Source organism: Haliotis rubra, unplaced genomic scaffold (genome assembly GCF_003918875.1).
Source record: "Haliotis rubra isolate DU_JTF1 unplaced genomic scaffold, ASM391887v1 Scf918, whole genome shotgun sequence".
NCBI classification, from domain to species: domain Eukaryota; kingdom Metazoa; phylum Mollusca; class Gastropoda; order Lepetellida; family Haliotidae; genus Haliotis; species Haliotis rubra.
The window spans coordinates 174335-193954 of record NW_025767655.1 but is presented as its reverse complement, the minus strand read 5'-3'; the positions used below and the strand labels follow the sequence as shown (position 1 = coordinate 193954).

Sequence of the window (19620 nt, the reverse complement as noted above, 5' to 3'; positions counted from 1 at the left end):
CCGGCCGCGTCATACCAAAAGACGTTAAAACATGGTACTTGTTGGTCCCTGCCTGGCGTTCGGCATTAATGGATACAACAATGACTGGTCGGCTCGGAGACAGAATAATGTGTCTGAGTGGGGTATTCATGCTTCACTCTGGCATGGTATCTCAGTGGGCTAGCACTATAAAACCAGCTTCAGTCTGGGCTAGTACAAGCAGCCGCACATACACATACGCATGCACGTCGTCATATGAGCGAAATATTCTCAAGCACGACGTTAAACCCAATTTCACCTCACCTCGTTGATGCAAATACGTAACGCTAAGACACGAAAATACTGTTTGTATCATCGCATTGTATAGTAACGATTTGCATCTCCTCTTTGCATCATTGTAGCCCCGCTTTCACGTCACGCCTTTGTATAATTTCCACCCCATCTTCATATCACCTCAACTCACATCACGTCTTTGTATCATTGTAAACCAATTCTTCACATCAAGTCGTTCTATTATTGCAACCCCCTACCTCACGTCACGTTTGATACCATTGCAACCCTTTCTTCTAGTCACGTCTTTGCATCACATCAAACCTTCCTCATAGCACATCTTTGTATCACTGCAAACCTTCCTTACATCACATCTTGTATCACTGCAAACCTTCCTCATATCACATCTTCGTATCACTGCAAACCTTCCTTACATCACATCTTTGTATCACATCAAACCTTCCTTACATCACATCTTTGTATCACATCAAACCTTCCTCATATCACAGCTTTGTATCACTGCAAACCTTCCTTACATCACATCTTTGTATTACATCAAACCTTCCTCATAGCACATCTTTGTATCACTGCAAACCTTCCTTACATCACATCTTTGTATCACTGCAAACCTTCCTCATATCACATCTTTGTATCACTGCAAACCTTCCTTACATCACATCTTTGTATCATATCAAACCTTCCTCATATCACATCTTTGTATCACTGCAAACCTTCCTTACATCACATCTTTGTATCACATCAAACCTTCCTCATATCACATCTTTGTATCACTGCAAACCTTCCTTACATCACATCTTTGTATCACATCAAACCTTCCTCATAGCACATCTTTCTATCACTGCAAACCTTCCTTACATCACATCTTTGTATCACATCAAACCTTCCTCATATCACATCTTTGTATCACTGCAAACCTTCCTTACATCACATCTTTGTATCACATCAAACCTTCCTCATATCACATCTTTGTATCACTGCAAACCTTCCTTACATCACATCTTTGTATCAAATCAAACCTTCCTATCACAAACCTCATCTTTGTATCACTGCAAACCTTCCTTACATCACATCTTTGTATCACATCAAACCTTCCTCATATCACATCTTTGTATCACTGCAAACCTTCCTTACATCACATCTTTGTATCACATCAAACCTTCCTCATAGCACATCTTTTTGTATCACTGCAAACCTTCCTTACATCATCTTTGTATCACATCAAACCTTCCTCATATCACATCTTTGTATCACTGCAAACCTTCCTTACATCACATCTTTGTATCATATCAAACCTTCCTCATATCACATCTTTGTATCACTGCAAACCTTCCTTACATCACATCTTTGTATCACATCAAACCTTCCTCATATCACATCTTTGTATCACTGCAAACCTTCCTTACATCACATCTTTGTATCACATCAAACCTTCCTCATAGCACATCTTTTTCTATCACTGCAAACCTTCCTTACATCACATCTTTGTATCACATCAAACCTTCCTCATATCACATCTTTGTATCACTGCAAACCTTCCTTACATCACATCTTTTGTATCACATCAAACCTTTCCTCATATCACATCTTTTGTATCACTGCAAACCTTCCTTACATCACATCTTTGTATCACTGCAAACCTTCCTCATATCACATCTTTGTATCACTGCAAACCTTCCTTACATCACATCTTTGTATCACTGCAAACCTTCCTCATATCACACCTTTGTATCATTGCAAACCTTCCTTACATCACATCTTTGTATCACATCAAACCTTCCTCATATCACATCTTTGTATCACTGCAAACCTTCCTCATATCACATCTTTGTATCACATCAAACCTTCCTCATATCACATCTTTGTATCACTGCAAACCTTCCTCATATCACATCTTTGTATCACTGCAAACCTTCCTTACATCACATCTTTGTATCACATCAAACCTTCCTTACATCACATCTTTGTATCACTGCAAACCTTCCTTATATCACATCTTTGTATCACATCAAACCTTCCGCATATCACATCTTTGTATCACTGCAAACCTTCCTTACATCACATCTTTGTATCACATCAAACCTTCCTCATAGCACATCTTCGTATCACTGCAAACCTTCCTTACATCACATCTTTGTATCACATCAAACCTTCCTCATATCACATCTTTGTATCACTGAAAACCTTCCTTACATCACATCTTTGTATCACATCAAACCTTCCTCATATCACATCTTTGTATCACTGCAAACCTTCCTTACATCACATCTTTGTATCACATCAAACCTTCCTCATATCACAGCTTTGTATTATTCCAACTTTCCTTACATCACATCTTTGTATCACATCAAACCTTCCTCATAGCACATCTTTGTATCACTGCAAACCTTCCTTACATCACATCTTTGTATCATTGCAACCCTTCCTTTGTATCGTTGCAACCACCTTTTCATGTCTTGCCTTTGTATCATTGCAACCCTTCCTCGCGTAACGTATTTGTTTCATTGTAACCCACTCTTCACGTCACGTATTGTATCACTGCAACCCACTCTCACGTCACACACTGTATCATTGCAAAACACTCTTCACGTCACGTACTGTATCATTGCAACCCACTCTTCACTTTACGTGTTTGTTTCATTGCAACCCACTCTTCACGTCGCGTATTTGTATCATTGCAACACCACATATTTGTAACGTATTTGTTTCATTGCAACCCACTCTTCACGTCACGTATTGTATCATTGCAACCCACTCTTCACGTAACGTATTGCACCATTGCAACCCACTCCTCACGTCACGTATTGTATCATTGCAAAACACTCTTCACGCCACGTATTGTGTCATTGCAACCCACTCTTCACGTCACTTATTTGTATCATTGCAACCCACTCTTCACGTCGCGTCTTTGTATCATTGCAACCCACTCTTCACGTCACGTATTGTATCATTGCAACACCTCTTGACGTCACATCTTTGTATCATTGCAACCCACTCTGCACGTCCCGCCTTTGTATCACTTTAACAGTTCCTTACATCACGTCTTTTGTATCATTGCAACCCTTCCTTGCTTTACATTTTGCATCACTGCAACCCCTTCTCGTCACGCTTTTGTATCACTGTAAATCCTTCTTTACATCACGTCTTGTAACCCCCTCCTTGCGTCGCGTCACGTCTTCAAATCAAGTCATCGGAAACCATTCCGTCATCCCTTCGTCGCTTTCTATTGCATCACCGTTTCATGACATCACATCCTCTTCATTTGATTGCATCACGGGCGGTGGAGTAGAATAGTGGTTAAAGCGTTCCATCGTCACGCCGAAGACCCGGTTTCGACTCCACACTCAGGTACAAAATGTGATGCCCATTTCTGGTGTTCCCCTCCGTGATATTGCTGGAATATTGCTAAAAACGGCCTAAAACCATTCTCACTCACTGTTTGCCTCACGGCTTTGCACCCTAACTTCGTTATCGTATTTCTAACGTAATACAATACTGGCGACATTCATCTGACAGCACTTAACTGACAGCATTCACCTGACGACATTCACATAACGACATTCACCTGACGTCATTCACCTGACGACATTCACCTGACATCATTCACCTGACGGCATTCACCTGACGGCATTCACCAGGCGTATTTCACCTGACATCATTCACCTGACGACATTCACCTGACAGCATTCACCGTATGTAATTCGCCTGACGGCAGTCACCTGACAACATTCACCTGACAGCATTCACCTGACAACATTCACCTGACGGCATTCACCTGACGACATTCACCTGACGACATTCACCTGACAGCATTCACCTGACAACATTCACCTGACGGCATTCACCTGACGACATTCACCTGACGACATTCACCTGACAGCATTCAACTGACAGCATTCACCTGACGGCATTCACCAGATGTCATTCACCTGACGACATTCACCTGACATTCCCCTGACGGCTTTCACCAGACGGCATTCACCTGACATCATTCACCTGACGGCATTTACCTGATATCATTCACCTGACATCATTCGCCTGACGACATTCACCTGACGGCATTCACCTGACAACATTCACCTGACACCATTCACCTGACGTCATTCACCTGACGGCATTCACCTGACACCATTCACCTGACGTCATTCGCATAACGACATTCACCTGACGGCATTCACCTGACGACATTCACCTGACACCATTCACCTGACGGCATTCACCTGACGGCATTCGCCTGACGACATTCACATGACGTCATTCACCTGACAGTATTCACCTGACGAAGGGGCAAGGGAAAGCCCAGAAACTCTGTGTATAGAATAAAGAAGAAGTTAACATACAATATATTCTGTCTCATAAAAGATTTACAGATTTCGTATTATGTTTTTGATAAAATGGGTTTATACTTACTTGTGCATGAGATGCGGTTGCAGAAATCCATGCTGGATTTGGCGGTGCCGTAAACAAGGTTAGAACAAACACTTCCCCCATAAGCAGGCGCTGGGTTGGTACAGGATCTTATGTATGTATTTGTGCGTAGTCCCGTAATTCCGCAGGTGACGGTACAGGCCCCTTGTGTGTTCACAGCCCACTCGGACCAGTCTCCGTCGACTACACAAAGAAATATGTTACAAATTACAAATATTTGTAAACTCCTCAGGGAGTGGAAAATGCACATTTAATGGGGTAGCCTTGTGGTTCAAGCGTTCGTTCGTCACGCCGAAGACCCGCGTTCGATTCCCAACATGGGTACTATGTGTGGAGCACAGTGATATTGCTCGAATATTGCTTAAAGAGGCGTAGAATAAAACTCACTCACTCTTGCTGAAGAATGCATTACTTTGCAATATACCAGAGGATTACATGTACTAGTATCTGAGGTGATGTGTGGTCCTGTGTTAAGAGCCCAGGCCACAAATCATTTGAAGCTAAGCGACGTTGGTCACAGTGAGACCTTGGATGGGTGACCGTAGCATCTTGATCCCTGAGAGTTTCCAGGACTTCAGTCCTGGCCACAAGAAGGCAAACGTGACACACGTGGTCTCACCCTAGGCAAGTGAGTTTGTTCATAAATTGCCTCTATTCACCCAGCAGTGGATGGGTACCCGGTGGGATAAGTGATGTGACTGTAAACTTTCTAGCCCCTCACAGGCAGCTCAGGTTATCCGGGTAATGATGTGTTAGCGCACTTGAGCACGCCTGCGTGGAAACAGCAGCTATATAACTAGCCAAATAGCCATTATTATCTGCCACCTGTCAAAATGAAAAAAGAACAAAACAAATATGTTGATGTGAAATGGTGATACTATACCTGGGCAGTTGTCAGGGTTACAGGCCATGTCTTCTGATTTGGAAGTGGCCCCGGGGCAGGTCGCCCCAGTACCGACGGGGGAGGGATTATTACATAACCTGGTGTAGTGTTGCTTGTGGGTTCCACCTCCACAGGAAACAGAGCAGGCGTCGGTGGTCGTCGCCGTCCACGTTCCCCATTGCCCGTCAACTGGACCAATAGAAGAGTCAATGAGTGGATCAGCGAGTTTGAATGTAGAGTGGATACTTCATGTGAGAGATCGTCTAGAGATCATCACTTTCATGAAATCGCTAAACTCGGGACTAAAACGGGTTGTTAATGACGCTGAGTGAATTTCATTCTGACGCATCAAGGCCACGTGTCCTTTACGGACTTCCAGTCTTTAAATGTGCCTCGATGACTATCTTTACCACTGCTTGTTGCTGATGCTGATGTGTGCAGCGGGTGAATTTCTAGCATCTGTTATATTTGGGATTACACTTTCTCAGCAAAGTACATCTCCTAGTGCATAACCTTCCTGCCCTTAATTGTATCTCGCTGACTATTATTAACACCTTTCACACCTTGGACACCTTTTACACCATGGACACCTTGGACACCTTGGACTCATAAGCTGCCGTGAGATGATTTGCCGACGGAAACAATTGAGCGTGACATGAGACTGTACTACGAAGACCTTGAGACGATGTTTATACACATATACGCAGCCACGCAAAGGGCGTCAATTCGTTTCTTCAATCTAACCAAGCAGATAAAACGAACGGTGAATGGCCATCAGATGCCGTTATGTGGAAACATTCCTGCTGATTCCAGCCCGATTATAACAAATTCTTTCATTGGCATTTTTGAAGTTGCGGAGTACAATCTTGACACACTTAATGGATTACTTGTTGTTACGTGACGTTTCGACTCAGAATCTGGTATCTTTGTCAAACAGGAATGTGACAGGAGAGGGACGTTGCACGCCGAAGACCAGGGTTCGATTCCCCACATCGGTACAGAGTGTGAAGCCCATTTCTGGTGTGGCATTGCTGGAATATTGCTTAAGGTGGCGTGAAACCAAACTGACGACATATACGGTCTTGTGACTGTCTTGTGGGCTTGCTTTGGAGATTTTACGTGCACTTGCCGACATTTTCATGTACTGTAATTGTATACAGCTACGAGTTGGTTGACGCATGTCATCGTGTCCCTATTGCGTAGATCGATGCTTATTTTGTTGTGCACTAGATTGTGTGGTCCAGACTTGATTATTTACAGACCGCCGCCATAGAGCTGGAATATTGCTGAGTGCGACGTAAAACTTAACTCACTCACACACCCTTAAGTGTGACTCGATAACGACCTTAAACGCGGCCATTATTAATTATTTCAGTGGATTCAAGCCGTGTCAACTGAATGTTGGAAAAATGTCCACCGCTTTGATAAAAGATAACACAGGACGACGTGATAATCCTGACAAACAACATAATCAGGGTGATTCTGGTGTTTGAACCTACGATAGTAGGGTTCTTGTACGCCAAGGGTACGCAACTCTTGACGTCATTAACCGTCGTAGACACACATGAGAAGAAGAGGGTGTCATAGGCTTGAATCAAGATGTAATCTTATTAGTAAGTGCCATTTGGCTCTGATAAAGGTGTTTCGCTTTGATCTTTGGACTTTAAGTGTACAGTTAAAATACATTTCTTTATAAAAAAAAGAGTTATTTGCATAATACCATGTTCGTAACTGCTATTTGGCTCCGATAAAGATGTTCAGCTTTGATCTTTGGACTTTAAGTGTACAGACAAAAAAAAATACGTTTTTTTAATCTAAAAATTGGTGTTTGCATAGAATACCATGTTCTTTTTTTAAAAGACAAAAACATAATGAGTTTGGAAATTCTCAAACCCACATACCCGGGCAGTTCTGATTATTACAGGCCAAGTCCTGTACATCTCTTGGGGAACCACTGCACAAAGCACCACCAACGCCTGGGGCAGGGTTGCTGCACGTTCTCGTCCGTGTCGACGTCATGGTGCCTCCGCCACACGTCACAGAGCAGTCGTCGTTGCTAGGGTTACCCCAGTTGCTCCAGTTTCCGTCAACTGAAACAGGGCATCATGAACAATATATGGAACCTGTGAAGATCCGGGTTAGAATTGGTCTTCACCAACTCAAGAGGCGACGAACGGCATCTGGTGGTCAGACTCGCTGACTTGGTTGACACATGTCATTGAATCCACATTGTGTATATAGATACGCATGACACATACACAAACGCGCACGCACATACACACACGCGCGTACGCACACTATAAAGCGTATTTTAGTATATTATGTTTTAGAATCCCCACCTGGGATAGTATGGTAGCCTTGTGGTTAAACCGTTAGCCCGGGTTCGATTCCCCACTTGAGTACAATGTTTGAAGCCCATATCTGGTGTCCACCGCCGTGATATTGCTACAACATTGCTAAAAGCGGCGTAAAACTAAACTCACTCCTTCACTAGAAGCTGCAATACCTGGACACACCCCATCGTTGCAGTTTTCCGGGTCGGTGTCTGTGTCCGAGCCTGGGCAAGTGTTCCCGCCATTAGCAGGCGCTGGGTTCGAACACGTTCTCTTCCGAGCTCTGTTCCGTGTCCCGGACCCACAGGTCACCGAACATGACGGTATAACGTCCGCCTGTTCCCATGGTGCCCACCCACCGTTAATTTGAGCTAAAAAATGAAAAACATGGATGGATGATGATGTGGGAATGATTTCAGCAATGTTGGTTGGTTGGTTGGTTTTTCACGCCGCACTCAGCAATATTCCAGCTGTATGGCGGCGGTCTGTAAATAATCGAGTCTGGACCAGACAATCCAGTGATCAACATCATGAACATCAATCTGCTCAATTGGGAAACGCTGACATGTGTCAGCCAAGTCAGGGAGCCTGACTACCCGATCCCGTTCATTGGGAAGATTGCTGAAGTGCGGCGGAAAACTAAACCAACTCACTCACTCACTCACTCTAACGAAATACAACACAGGAAACGATTCTTTATTAACATGTTATAGAACATACGAAACTACTGACCTGAACAATCATGTGTATTGCACGTTTTAGTTTCGTATTTGACCGTTGACCCCACGCAGTTGGAACCTCCATAGACAGGGGCGGGATCTGTGCAGCCTCGTTCTAAAATCTCCTCGCGGTCACCTCCACCGCAGCTGATGCTGCATGATCCGTGCGACGTCTCGACCCAGGCGGCCCAAACTCCGTTTACTATTTTATACAGAACATTTAAGCATTAAACTGCATGAAGAAACGAAACAAAAAGTTTCTTTGGGGTTTATTTATTTATTCATTTATCTATTTATCAATCATCCCCATCCCCAACAACGACAAACAGCCAAAATAACTAAAATAATAAATTAATAAATAAATAAATAAATAAATAAATAAATAAATAAATAAATAAATAAACGATCATTCAATCAATAAAAAAACGATCAATCAATAAATAAATAAATGATCGATCAATCAATCATTGTCTTACCTGGACAGCCCTGCTGATTGCACGGTACTTCCTCCGTCTTGTATTGGGAACCCGAACAGTAAGCGCCACCGTAGGACCGTCGTGGGTTGTTGCACCAGCGGTAGCTGTTCTGGCGCTTCGTCCCTCCCCCACACGTGGCAGAACATCGACCGGTCCACCTGACATACCACTGGCTCCAGCCTCCGTCCACTGTGTGTCGGGAGGGGTCGATTTCAGACAGGGAAAAGTGGAAGAAGAAAAACAATCAGGGCCTCCTCTCACAAAGCACTAAGGTGATCGAAATGTTAAAGAATGGGAGCTGAGTTTAACCTCAGTAAAGGTTGCTTCGTGAAAGGAACCCCAGATCTTAGAATTGGGTAATAAATTCAACTGACTTATCTCATGCTACTGGGTGATTCGATTTTACCATTATGTCCTTGCAAACGCCAACGGCGGATAGGGGTGCCGGGGTAGTCTACTGGTTAAAGCGTTCGCTCGTCACGCTGAAGAGCCGGGTTCGATTCCCACATGCGTACAATTTGTGAAGCCTATTTCTGGTGTCCCACGCCGTGATATTGCAAAAAGCGGTGCAAAACTAAACATCATACACTCACTCACTCAAGGAGGGAAGAAAAATCTTTGCCGGTTCTGTTTCGAGCTCGATAATAAGAAATATGCGTAATTCGGGTGAAGACAGTTTCAGACTTAGAGTCTTACCTGGGCAGGTGAAGCTATTGCAGTTGTACGTGTAGTCTGAAGTGGCACTTCCTGGACAAGTGGCTCCACCGTTGGCCGGTTCTGGATTGTCACAAGTTCTCTCCCTTGTCCGCGTGATTGTCCCATAACCACATGTTTTGGAGCAGGTGCTTGTTCGCCACACCCAACGACTCCAGGCGCCATTAACGGGATCAGCTGAAGGACAGCATACGAGGTGTTTCAACGAATGCATTGCGGTTTAACCGCAACGTGTTTGGGGCGTTAGGGTAGCAGAATGGTTAAGAGTTGGCTCGTCATGTCCAGTGAAAGGTTTGATTTTTTACATGGGTATAATATGTGAAGCTTATTCCTTATGTAACCCGCGGTGATATTGATGGACTATTGTTCAAAGCGGCGTCAAACCCAACTCACTCACTCATTCACTCGAAGACTTGCTGTTGTTGCGGAATCTAAGCCGAAGTTGTCTCTGAGAATCAACAGATTCTAATGCTGATATAAACGCTGCTTTGAATTACATTCACTCACTCACTCACTTGACCAGTGGAGATCTGGGTTAGAATTGGTCTTCATCACCCTTAAATTGTCGTAAGACACACCTAATCGGATCGGGTTGTTAGGCTCGCTGACTTGGTTGATACATGACATCGTATCCCAATTGCGCAGATCGATGCTCATGATGTCAATCACTGGAATGCGTGGACCCGATTCGATCATTTACATACCGCTGTCATATAGCTGGAATACTACTGAGTGCGGCGTAAACAACAAACAAACACACTAGCAAACACACTCAAACAAACAAACAAACACTGACTTACGTGAACATTCGTGGGTGTTGCATGCCTCTCTGACAGTCTCAGACTGGTCGCCTTCGCAAGATTCACCGCCGAAAGCGGGTTCCGGATCACTGCATGACCTTTCGGACACGACTTTCCTTTGACCTTCCCCACAAGACTTTGAACATCTACTGACCGATGTAACTGTCCAGTTTGTCCACCCACCGTCCACTGCAAGAAAACAATAAGGTCAGGAACAAAATACGTTAAAACACATATTGATCCGTAAGATTTAGGGCTGGCTATCGATTTAGATCACTAAGATTGATAATCGTTAGCTAAATATCGATCGATTATCACAAATATCAATCAACCCTACACCCTGACAAGTCTAAACCTGCAGCATACCAGCATATGAGTCCCTTATGTTAGATCTGCAATCAACCCTACACCCTGACAAGTCTAAACCTGCAGCATACCAGTCCCTTATGTTAGATCTGCAATCAACCCTACACCCTGACAAGTCTAAACCTGCAGCATACCAGCATATGAGTCCCTTATGTTAGATCTGCAATCAACCCTACACCCTGACAAGTCTAAACCTGCAGCATACCAGTCCCTTATGTTAGATCTGCAATCAACCCTACACCCTGACAAGTCTAAACCTGCAGCATATCAGTCCCTTATATTAGATTTTTAATCAACCTTACACCCTGACAAGTTTAAAGCTGCTTCATATCAGCCCCTTATGTTAGATCTTTAATCAACCTAGCACCCTGACAAGTCTACACCTGCAGCATACCAGTCCCTTATGTTAGATCTGCAATCAACCCTACACCCTGACAAGTCTAAACCTGCAGCATACCAGTCCCTTATGTTAGATCTGCAATTAACCCTACACCCTGACAAGTCTAAACCTGCAGCATACCAGTCCCTTATGTTAGATCTTTAATCAACCCTACACGCTGACAAGTTTAAAGCTGCTTCATATCAGCCCCTTATGTTAGATCTTTAATCAACCTAGCATCCAGACAAGTCTACACCTGCAGCATACCAGTTCCTTATGTTAGATCTGCAATCAACCCTACACCCTGACAAGTCTAAACCTGCAGCATACCAGTCCCTTATGTTAGATCTGCAATCAACCCTACACCCTGACAAGTCTAAACCTCCAGCATACCAGTCCCTTATGTTAGATCTGCAGTCAACCCTTCACCCTGACAAGTCTAAACCTGCAGCATACCAGTACCTTATGTTAGATCTGCAATCAACCTAGCACCCTGACAAGTCTAAACCTGCAGCATATGAGTCCCTTATGTTAGATCTGCAATCGACCCTACACCCTGACAAGTTTAAAGCTGCTTCATATCAGCCCCTTATGTAAGATCTTTAATCACCCCTACACCCTGACAAGTCTAAACCTGCAGCATATCAGTCCCTTATGATAGATCTTTAATGAACCCTACACGCTGACAAGTTATAATTTACAGCATACCAGTCCTTTATGTTAGATCTTTAATCAACCCTACAAGCTGAAAAGTTTAAATCTACAGCATACCAGCTCAGTATGTTAGATCTTTAATGAACCCTACACGCTGAGAAGTCTAAATCTACAGCATACCAGTCCCTTATGTTAGACCTTTAATCAATCCTACACCCTGACAAGTTATAATATACAGCATACCAGTCCCTTATGTTAGATCTTCTATCAACCCTACACCCTGACAAGTCTAAATTTACAGCCTACCAGCCCCATGTTAGATTTTTAATCAACCCTACACCCTGACATGTTTAAATCTACAGCATACCAGCCCTGTTTGTTAGATCTTTAATCAACCCTACACCATGACATGTTTAAATCTGCACCATACCAGTCCCATATGTTAGATCTTTAATCAACCCTACACCCTGACAAGTTTAAATCTACAGCATACCAGTCCCTTATGTTAGAACTTTAATCAATCCTACACGCTGACAAGTTCTAATTTACAGCATACCAGTCCCTTATCTTAGATCTTTAATCAACCCTACACCATGACATGTTTAAATCTACAGCATACCAGCCCCGTATGTTAGATCTTTAATCAACCCTACACTCTGACAAGTCTAAATCTACAGCATACCAGTCCCATATGTTAGATCTTTACTCAACCCTACACGCTGACAAGTCTAAATCTACAGCATACCAGTCCCATATGTTTGATCTTTAATCAACCCTACACCCTCACAAGTTTAAATTTACAGCATACCAGTCCCTTATGTTAGATCTTTAATCAACCCTACACCCTGACAAGTATAAAGCTACAGCATACCAGCCCCTGTATGTTAGATTTTTAATCAACCCTACACCCTGACAAGTCTCAATCTACAGCATACCAGTCCCTTATGTTAGATCTTTGATCAACCCTACACGATGACAAGTTTAAAGCTGCTTCATATCAGCCCCGTATGTTAGATCTTTAATCATCCCTACACCCTGACAAGTCTAAACCTGCAGCATATCAGTCCCTTATGTTAGATCTGCAATCAACCCTACACGATGACAAGTTTTAATTTACAGCATACCAGTCCCTTATGTTAGATCTTTAATCAACCCTACATGCTGAAAAGTTTAAATCTACAGCATACCAACCCCGTATGTTAAATCTTTAATCAACCCTACACCCTGACAAGTTTAAATCTACAGCATACCAGTCCCTTATGTTAGATCTTTAATCGACCCTACACGCTGAACAGTTTAAATCTACAGCATACCAGCTCCGTATATTAGATCTTTAATCAACCCTACACCCTGACAAGTTTAAATCTACAGCATACCAGTCCCATATGTTAGATCTTTAGTCAACCCTACACCCTGACAAATTTAAATCTACAGCATATCAGCCCCTTATGTTAGATCTTTAATCAACCCTACACGCTGACAAGTATAAAGCTGCAGCATACCAGCCCCGTATGTTAGATTTTTAATCAACCCTATACCCTGACAAGTCTCAATCTACAGCATACCAGTCCCTTATGTTAGATCTTTAATCAACCCTACACCCTGACAAGTTTAAAGCTGCTTCATATCAGCCCCGTATGTTAGATTTTTAATCAACCCTACACCCTGACAAGTTTAAATCTACAGCATACCAGTCCCTTATGTTAGATCTTTAATCGACCCTACACGCTGAACAGTTTAAATCTACAGCATACCAGCTCCGTATATTAGATCTTTAATCAACCCTACACCCTGACAAGTTTAAATCTACAGCATACCAGTCCCATATGTTAGATCTTTAGTCAACCCTACACCCTGACAAATTTAAATCTACAGCATATCAGCCCCTTATGTTAGATCTTTAATCAACCCTACACCCTGACAAGTTTAAATCTACAGCATACCAGTCCCTTATCTTAGATCATTAATCAACCCTACACCCTGACAAGTCTAAATCTACAGCATACTAGCCCCTTATGTTAGATCTTTAATCAACCCTACACCCTGACAAGTTTAAATCTACAGCATATCAGCCCCTTATGTTAGATCTTTAATCATCCCTACACCCTGACAAGTTTAAATCTACAGCATAACAGTCCCTTATCTTAGATCTTTAATCGACCCTACACCCTGACAAGTCTAAATCTACAGCATACCAGACCCTTATGTTAGATCTTTAATCAACCCTACACCCTGACAAGTTTAAATCTACAGCATACCAGTCCCTTATCTTGGATCTTTAATCAACCCTACACCCTGACAAGTCTCAATCTACAGCATACCAGTCCTTTATGCTATATCTTTAATCAACCCTACACCCTGACAAGTTTAAATCTACAGCATACCAGCCCCGTATGTTAGATCTTTAATCATCCCTACACCCTGACAAGTCTAAACCTGCAGCATATCAGTCCCTTATGTTAGATCTGCAATCAACCCTACACGATGACAAGTTTTAATTTACAGCATACCAGTCCCTTATGTTAGATCTTTAATCAACCCTACATGCTGAAAAGTTTAAATCTACAGCATACCAACCCCGTATGTTAAATCTTTAATCAACCCTACACCCTGACAAGTCTCAATCTACAGCATACCAGTCCCTTATGTTAGATCTTTAATCGACTCTTCACGCTGAAAAGTTTAAATCTACAGCATACCAGCTCCGTATGTTAGATCTTTAATCAACCCTACACCCTGACAAGTTTAAATCTACAGCATACCAGTCCCATATGTCAGATCTTTAATCAACCCTACACCCTGACAAATTTAAATCTACAGCATATCAGCCCCTTATGTTAGATCTTTAATCAACCCTACACCCTGAAAAGTTTAAATCTACAGCATACCAGTCCCTTATGTTAGATCTTTAATCAACCCTACACCCTGACAAGTTTAAATCTACAGCATACCAGTCCCTTATGTTAGATCTTTAATCAACCCTGCACGATGACAATTTTAAATCTACAGCATACCAGCCCTGTTTGTTAGATCTTTAATCAACCCTACACCCCGACATGTTTAAATCTGCACCATACCAGTCCCATATGTTAGATCTTTAATCAACCCTACACCCTGACAAGTTTAAATCTACAGCCTACCAGTCCCATATGTTAGATCTTTAATCAACCCTACACCCTGACAAGTTTAAATCTACAGCATACCAGTCCCATATGTTAGATCTGTAATCAACCCTACACCCTGACAAGTGTAAATCTACAGCATACCAGTCCCTTATGTTAGATCTGCAATCAACCCTACACGATGAAAAGTTTAAATCTACAGCATACCAGCCCTGTATGTTAGATCTTTAATCAACCCTACACCCTGACAAGTGTAAATCTACAGCATACCAGTCCCTTATGTTAGATCTGTAATCAACTCTACACCCTGACAAGTTTAAATCTACAGCATACCAGTCCCTTATGTTAGATCTTTAATCGACCCTTCACGCTGAAAAGTTTAAATCTACAGCATACCAGCCCTGTTTGCTAGATCTTTAATCAACCCTACACCCTGACATGTTTAAATCTGCTCCATACCAGTCCCATATGTTAGATCTTTAATCAACCCTACACGCTGAAAAGTTTAAATCTACAGCATACCAGCTCAGTATGTTAGATCTTTAATGAACCCTACACGCTGAGAAGTCTAAATCTACAGCATACCAGTCCCTTATGTTAGACCTTTAATCAATCCTACACCCTGACAAGTTATAATTTACAGCATACCAGTCCCTTATGTTAGATCTTCTATCAACCCTACACCCTGACAAGTCTAAATTTACAGCCTACCAGCCCCATGTTAGATTTTTAATCAACCCTACACCCTGACATGTTTAAATCTACAGCATACCAGCCCTTTTTGTTAGATCTTTAATCAACCCTACACCATGACATGTTTAAATCTGCACCATACCAGTCCCATATGTTAGATCTTTAATCAACCCTACACCCTGACAAGTTTAAATCTACAGCCTACCAGTCCCATGTTAGATCTTTAATCAACCCTACACCCTGACAAGTTTAAATCTACAGCATACCAGTCCCTTATGTTAGAACTTTAATCAATCCTACACGCTGACAAGTTCTAATTTACAGCATACCAGTCCCTTATCTTAGATCTTTAATCAACCCTACACCATGACATGTTTAAATCTACAGCATACCAGCCCCGTATGTTAGATCTTTAATCAACCCTACACTCTGACAAGTCTAAATCTACAGCATACCAGTCCCATATGTTAGATCTTTACTCAACCCTACACGCTGACAAGTCTAAATCTACAGCATACCAGTCCCATATGTTTGATCTTTAATCAACCCTACACCCTCACAAGTTTAAATTTACAGCATACCAGTCCCTTATGTTAGATCTTTAATCAACCCTACACCCTGACAAGTATAAAGCTACAGCATACCAGCCCCGTATGTTAGATTTTTAATCAACCCTACACCCTGACAAGTCTCAATCTACAGCATACCAGTCCCTTATGTTAGATCTTTGATCAACCCTACACGATGACAAGTTTAAAGCTGCTTCATATCAGCCCCGTATGTTAGATCTTTAATCATCCCTACACCCTGACAAGTCTAAACCTGCAGCATATCAGTCCCTTATGTTAGATCTGCAATCAACCCTACACGATGACAAGTTTTAATTTACAGCATACCAGTCCCTTATGTTAGATCTTTAATCAACCCTACATGCTGAAAAGTTTAAATCTACAGCATACCAACCCCGTATGTTAAATCTTTAATCAACCCTACACCCTGACAAGTTTAAATCTACAGCATACCAGTCCCTTATGTTAGATCTTTAATCGACTCTTCACGCTGAAAAGTTTAAATCTACAGCATACCAGCTCCGTATGTTAGATCTTTAATCAACCCTACACCCTGACAAGTTTAAATCTACAGCATACCAGTCCCATATGTCAGATCTTTAATCAACCCTACACCCTGACAAATTTAAATCTACAGCATACCAGCCCTGTTTGCTAGATCTTTAATCAACCCTACACCCTGACAAGTTTAAATCTACAGCCTACCAGTCCCATATGTTAGATCTTTAATCAACCCTACACCCTGACAAGTGTAAATCTACAGCATACCAGTCCCATATGTTAGATCTGTAATCAACCCTACACCCTGACAAGTGTAAATCTACAGCATACCAGTCCCTTATGTTAGATCTGCAATCAACCCTACACGATGAAAAGTTTAAATCTACAGCATACCAGCCCTGTATGTTAGATCTTTAATCAACCCTACACCCTGACAAGTGTAAATCTACAGCATACCAGTCCCTTATGTTAGATCTGTAATCAACTCTACACCCTGACAAGTTTAAATCTACAGCATACCAGTCCCTTATGTTAGATCTTTAATCGACCCTTCACGCTGAAAAGTTTAAATCTACAGCATACCAGCCCTGTTTGCTAGATCTTTAATCAACCCTACACCCTGACAAGTTTAAATCTGCTCCATACCAGTCCCATATGTTAGATCTTTAATCAACCCTACACGCTGAAAAGTTTAAATCTACAGCATACCAGCCCTGTATGTTAGATCTTTAATCAACCCTACACCCTGACAAGTTTAAATCTACAGCATACCAGTCCCATATGTTAGATCTGTAATCAACCCTACACCCTGACAAGTGTAAATCTACAGCATACCAGTCCCTTATGTTAGATCTTTGATCAACCCTACCCACTTAAAAAGTTTAAATCTACAGCATACCAGCTCCGTATGTTAGATCTTTAATCAACCCTACACCCTGACAAGTTTAAATCTACAGCATACCAGTCCCCTATGTCAGATCTTTAATCAACCCTACACCCTGACAAATTTAAATCTACAGCATATCAGCCCCTTATGTTAGATCTTTAATCAACCCTACACCCTGAAAAGTTTAAATCTACAGCATACCAGTCCCTTATGTTAGATCTGCAATCAACCCTACACCCTGACAAGTTTAAATCTACAGCATACCAGTCCCTTATGTTAGATCTTTAATCAACCCTACACCCTGACAAGTCTAAATTTACAGCCTACCAGCCCTATGTTAGATATTTAATCAACCCTACACGATGACAATTTTAAATCTACAGCATACCAGCCCTGTTTGTTAGATCTTTAATCAACCCTACACCACGACATGTTTAAATCTGCACCATACCAGTCCCATATGTTAGATCTTTAATCAACCCTACACCCTGACAAGTTTAAATCTACAGCCTACCAGCCCCATGTTAGATCTTTAATCAACCCTACACCCTGACAAGTTTAAATCTACAGCATACCAGTCCCATATGTTAGATCTGTAATCAACCCTACACCCTGACAAGTGTAAATCTACAGCATACCAGTCCCTTATGTTAGATCTGCAATCAACCCTACACGATGAAAAGTTTAAATCTACAGCATACCAGCCCTGTATGTTAGATCTTTAATCAACCCTACTCCCTGACAAGTGTAAATCTACAGCATACCAGTCCCTTATGTTAGATCTGTAATCAACTCTACACCCTGACAAGTTTAAATCTACAGCATACCAGTCCCTTATGTTAGATCTTTAATCGACCCTTCACGCTGAAAAGTTTAAATCTACAGCATACCAGCCCTGTTTGCTAGATCTTTAATCAACCCTACACCCTGACATGTTTAAATCTGCTCCATACCAGTCCCATATGTTAGATCTTTAATCAACCCTACACGCTGAAAAGTTTAAATCTACAGCATACCAGCCCTGTATGTTAGATCTTTAATCAACCCTACACCCTGACAAGTTTAAATCTACAGCATACCAGTCCCATATGTTAGATCTTTGTAATCAACCCTACACCCTGACAAGTTTAAATCTACTACAGCATACCAGCATCCCAGTCCCTGTTAGATCTTTGATCAACCCTACCCACTTAAAAAAGTTTAAATCTACAGCATACCAGCCCCATATGTTAGATCTTTAATCAACCCTACACTCTGACAAATCTAAATCTACAACATACCAGTCCCATATGTTGGATCTTTAATCAACCCTACACTCTGACAAATCTAAATCTACAACATACCAGTCCCATATGTTGGATCTTTAATCAACCCTACACGCTGAAAAGTTTAAATCAAATCTGCAGCATACCAGTCCCTTATGATAGACACTTCAGCAACATGGCAGCTTTCCGCGGCATACCATCGCTTATGTTAGCCTGTAACCAAGGCAACGCACTGGCAACAAGTCACATTGCATATTGCCCTGGAGAATTATTTACAACCGACGGCATCGGTGCCAGTTTGACGTCAGTTAGTGATTGCAGCGGTTAATCAGTGCATGTGACTGATCAATTACAGTTTGTCATTTGTAATGCACGATAAACTGCCTTTCTCTCTCACAGTTTCCGCATATCTTCAATAAGTAACAGCGTGTTGACGTGCTCGTATCTACCCGGGGGACCACCGATAGAATACGCCAACATTCGATTTTCGTGAAATCGATGCTGTCATGTGGCAACCTTCCTTGTATGCCTTGCCATTCCACGATATCAACACCTTGATTTAAAA

At 42.0% G+C, this 19620-nt stretch overlaps 1 protein-coding gene across 1 annotated transcript in view; it reads right to left on the bottom strand.

Annotated features, from left to right (window-relative positions):
* The window catches only part of LOC124264274 (SCO-spondin-like), a 52345-nt gene that overhangs the window by 21215 nt on the left and 11510 nt on the right, over nucleotides 1-19620 (bottom strand). Inside the window, exons 7-14 of the mRNA XM_046699014.1 lie at nucleotides 10621-10809; nucleotides 9803-9997; nucleotides 9107-9295; nucleotides 8644-8832; nucleotides 8085-8282; nucleotides 7480-7668; nucleotides 5579-5767; nucleotides 4678-4878 (exon numbers count right to left, since the gene is read on the bottom strand). Of these exons, the coding sequence (XP_046554970.1) occupies nucleotides 4678-4878; nucleotides 5579-5767; nucleotides 7480-7668; nucleotides 8085-8282; nucleotides 8644-8832; nucleotides 9107-9295; nucleotides 9803-9997; nucleotides 10621-10809 (1539 nt within the window). The remainder of the gene's footprint in view (nucleotides 1-4677; nucleotides 4879-5578; nucleotides 5768-7479; nucleotides 7669-8084; nucleotides 8283-8643; nucleotides 8833-9106; nucleotides 9296-9802; nucleotides 9998-10620; nucleotides 10810-19620) is intronic.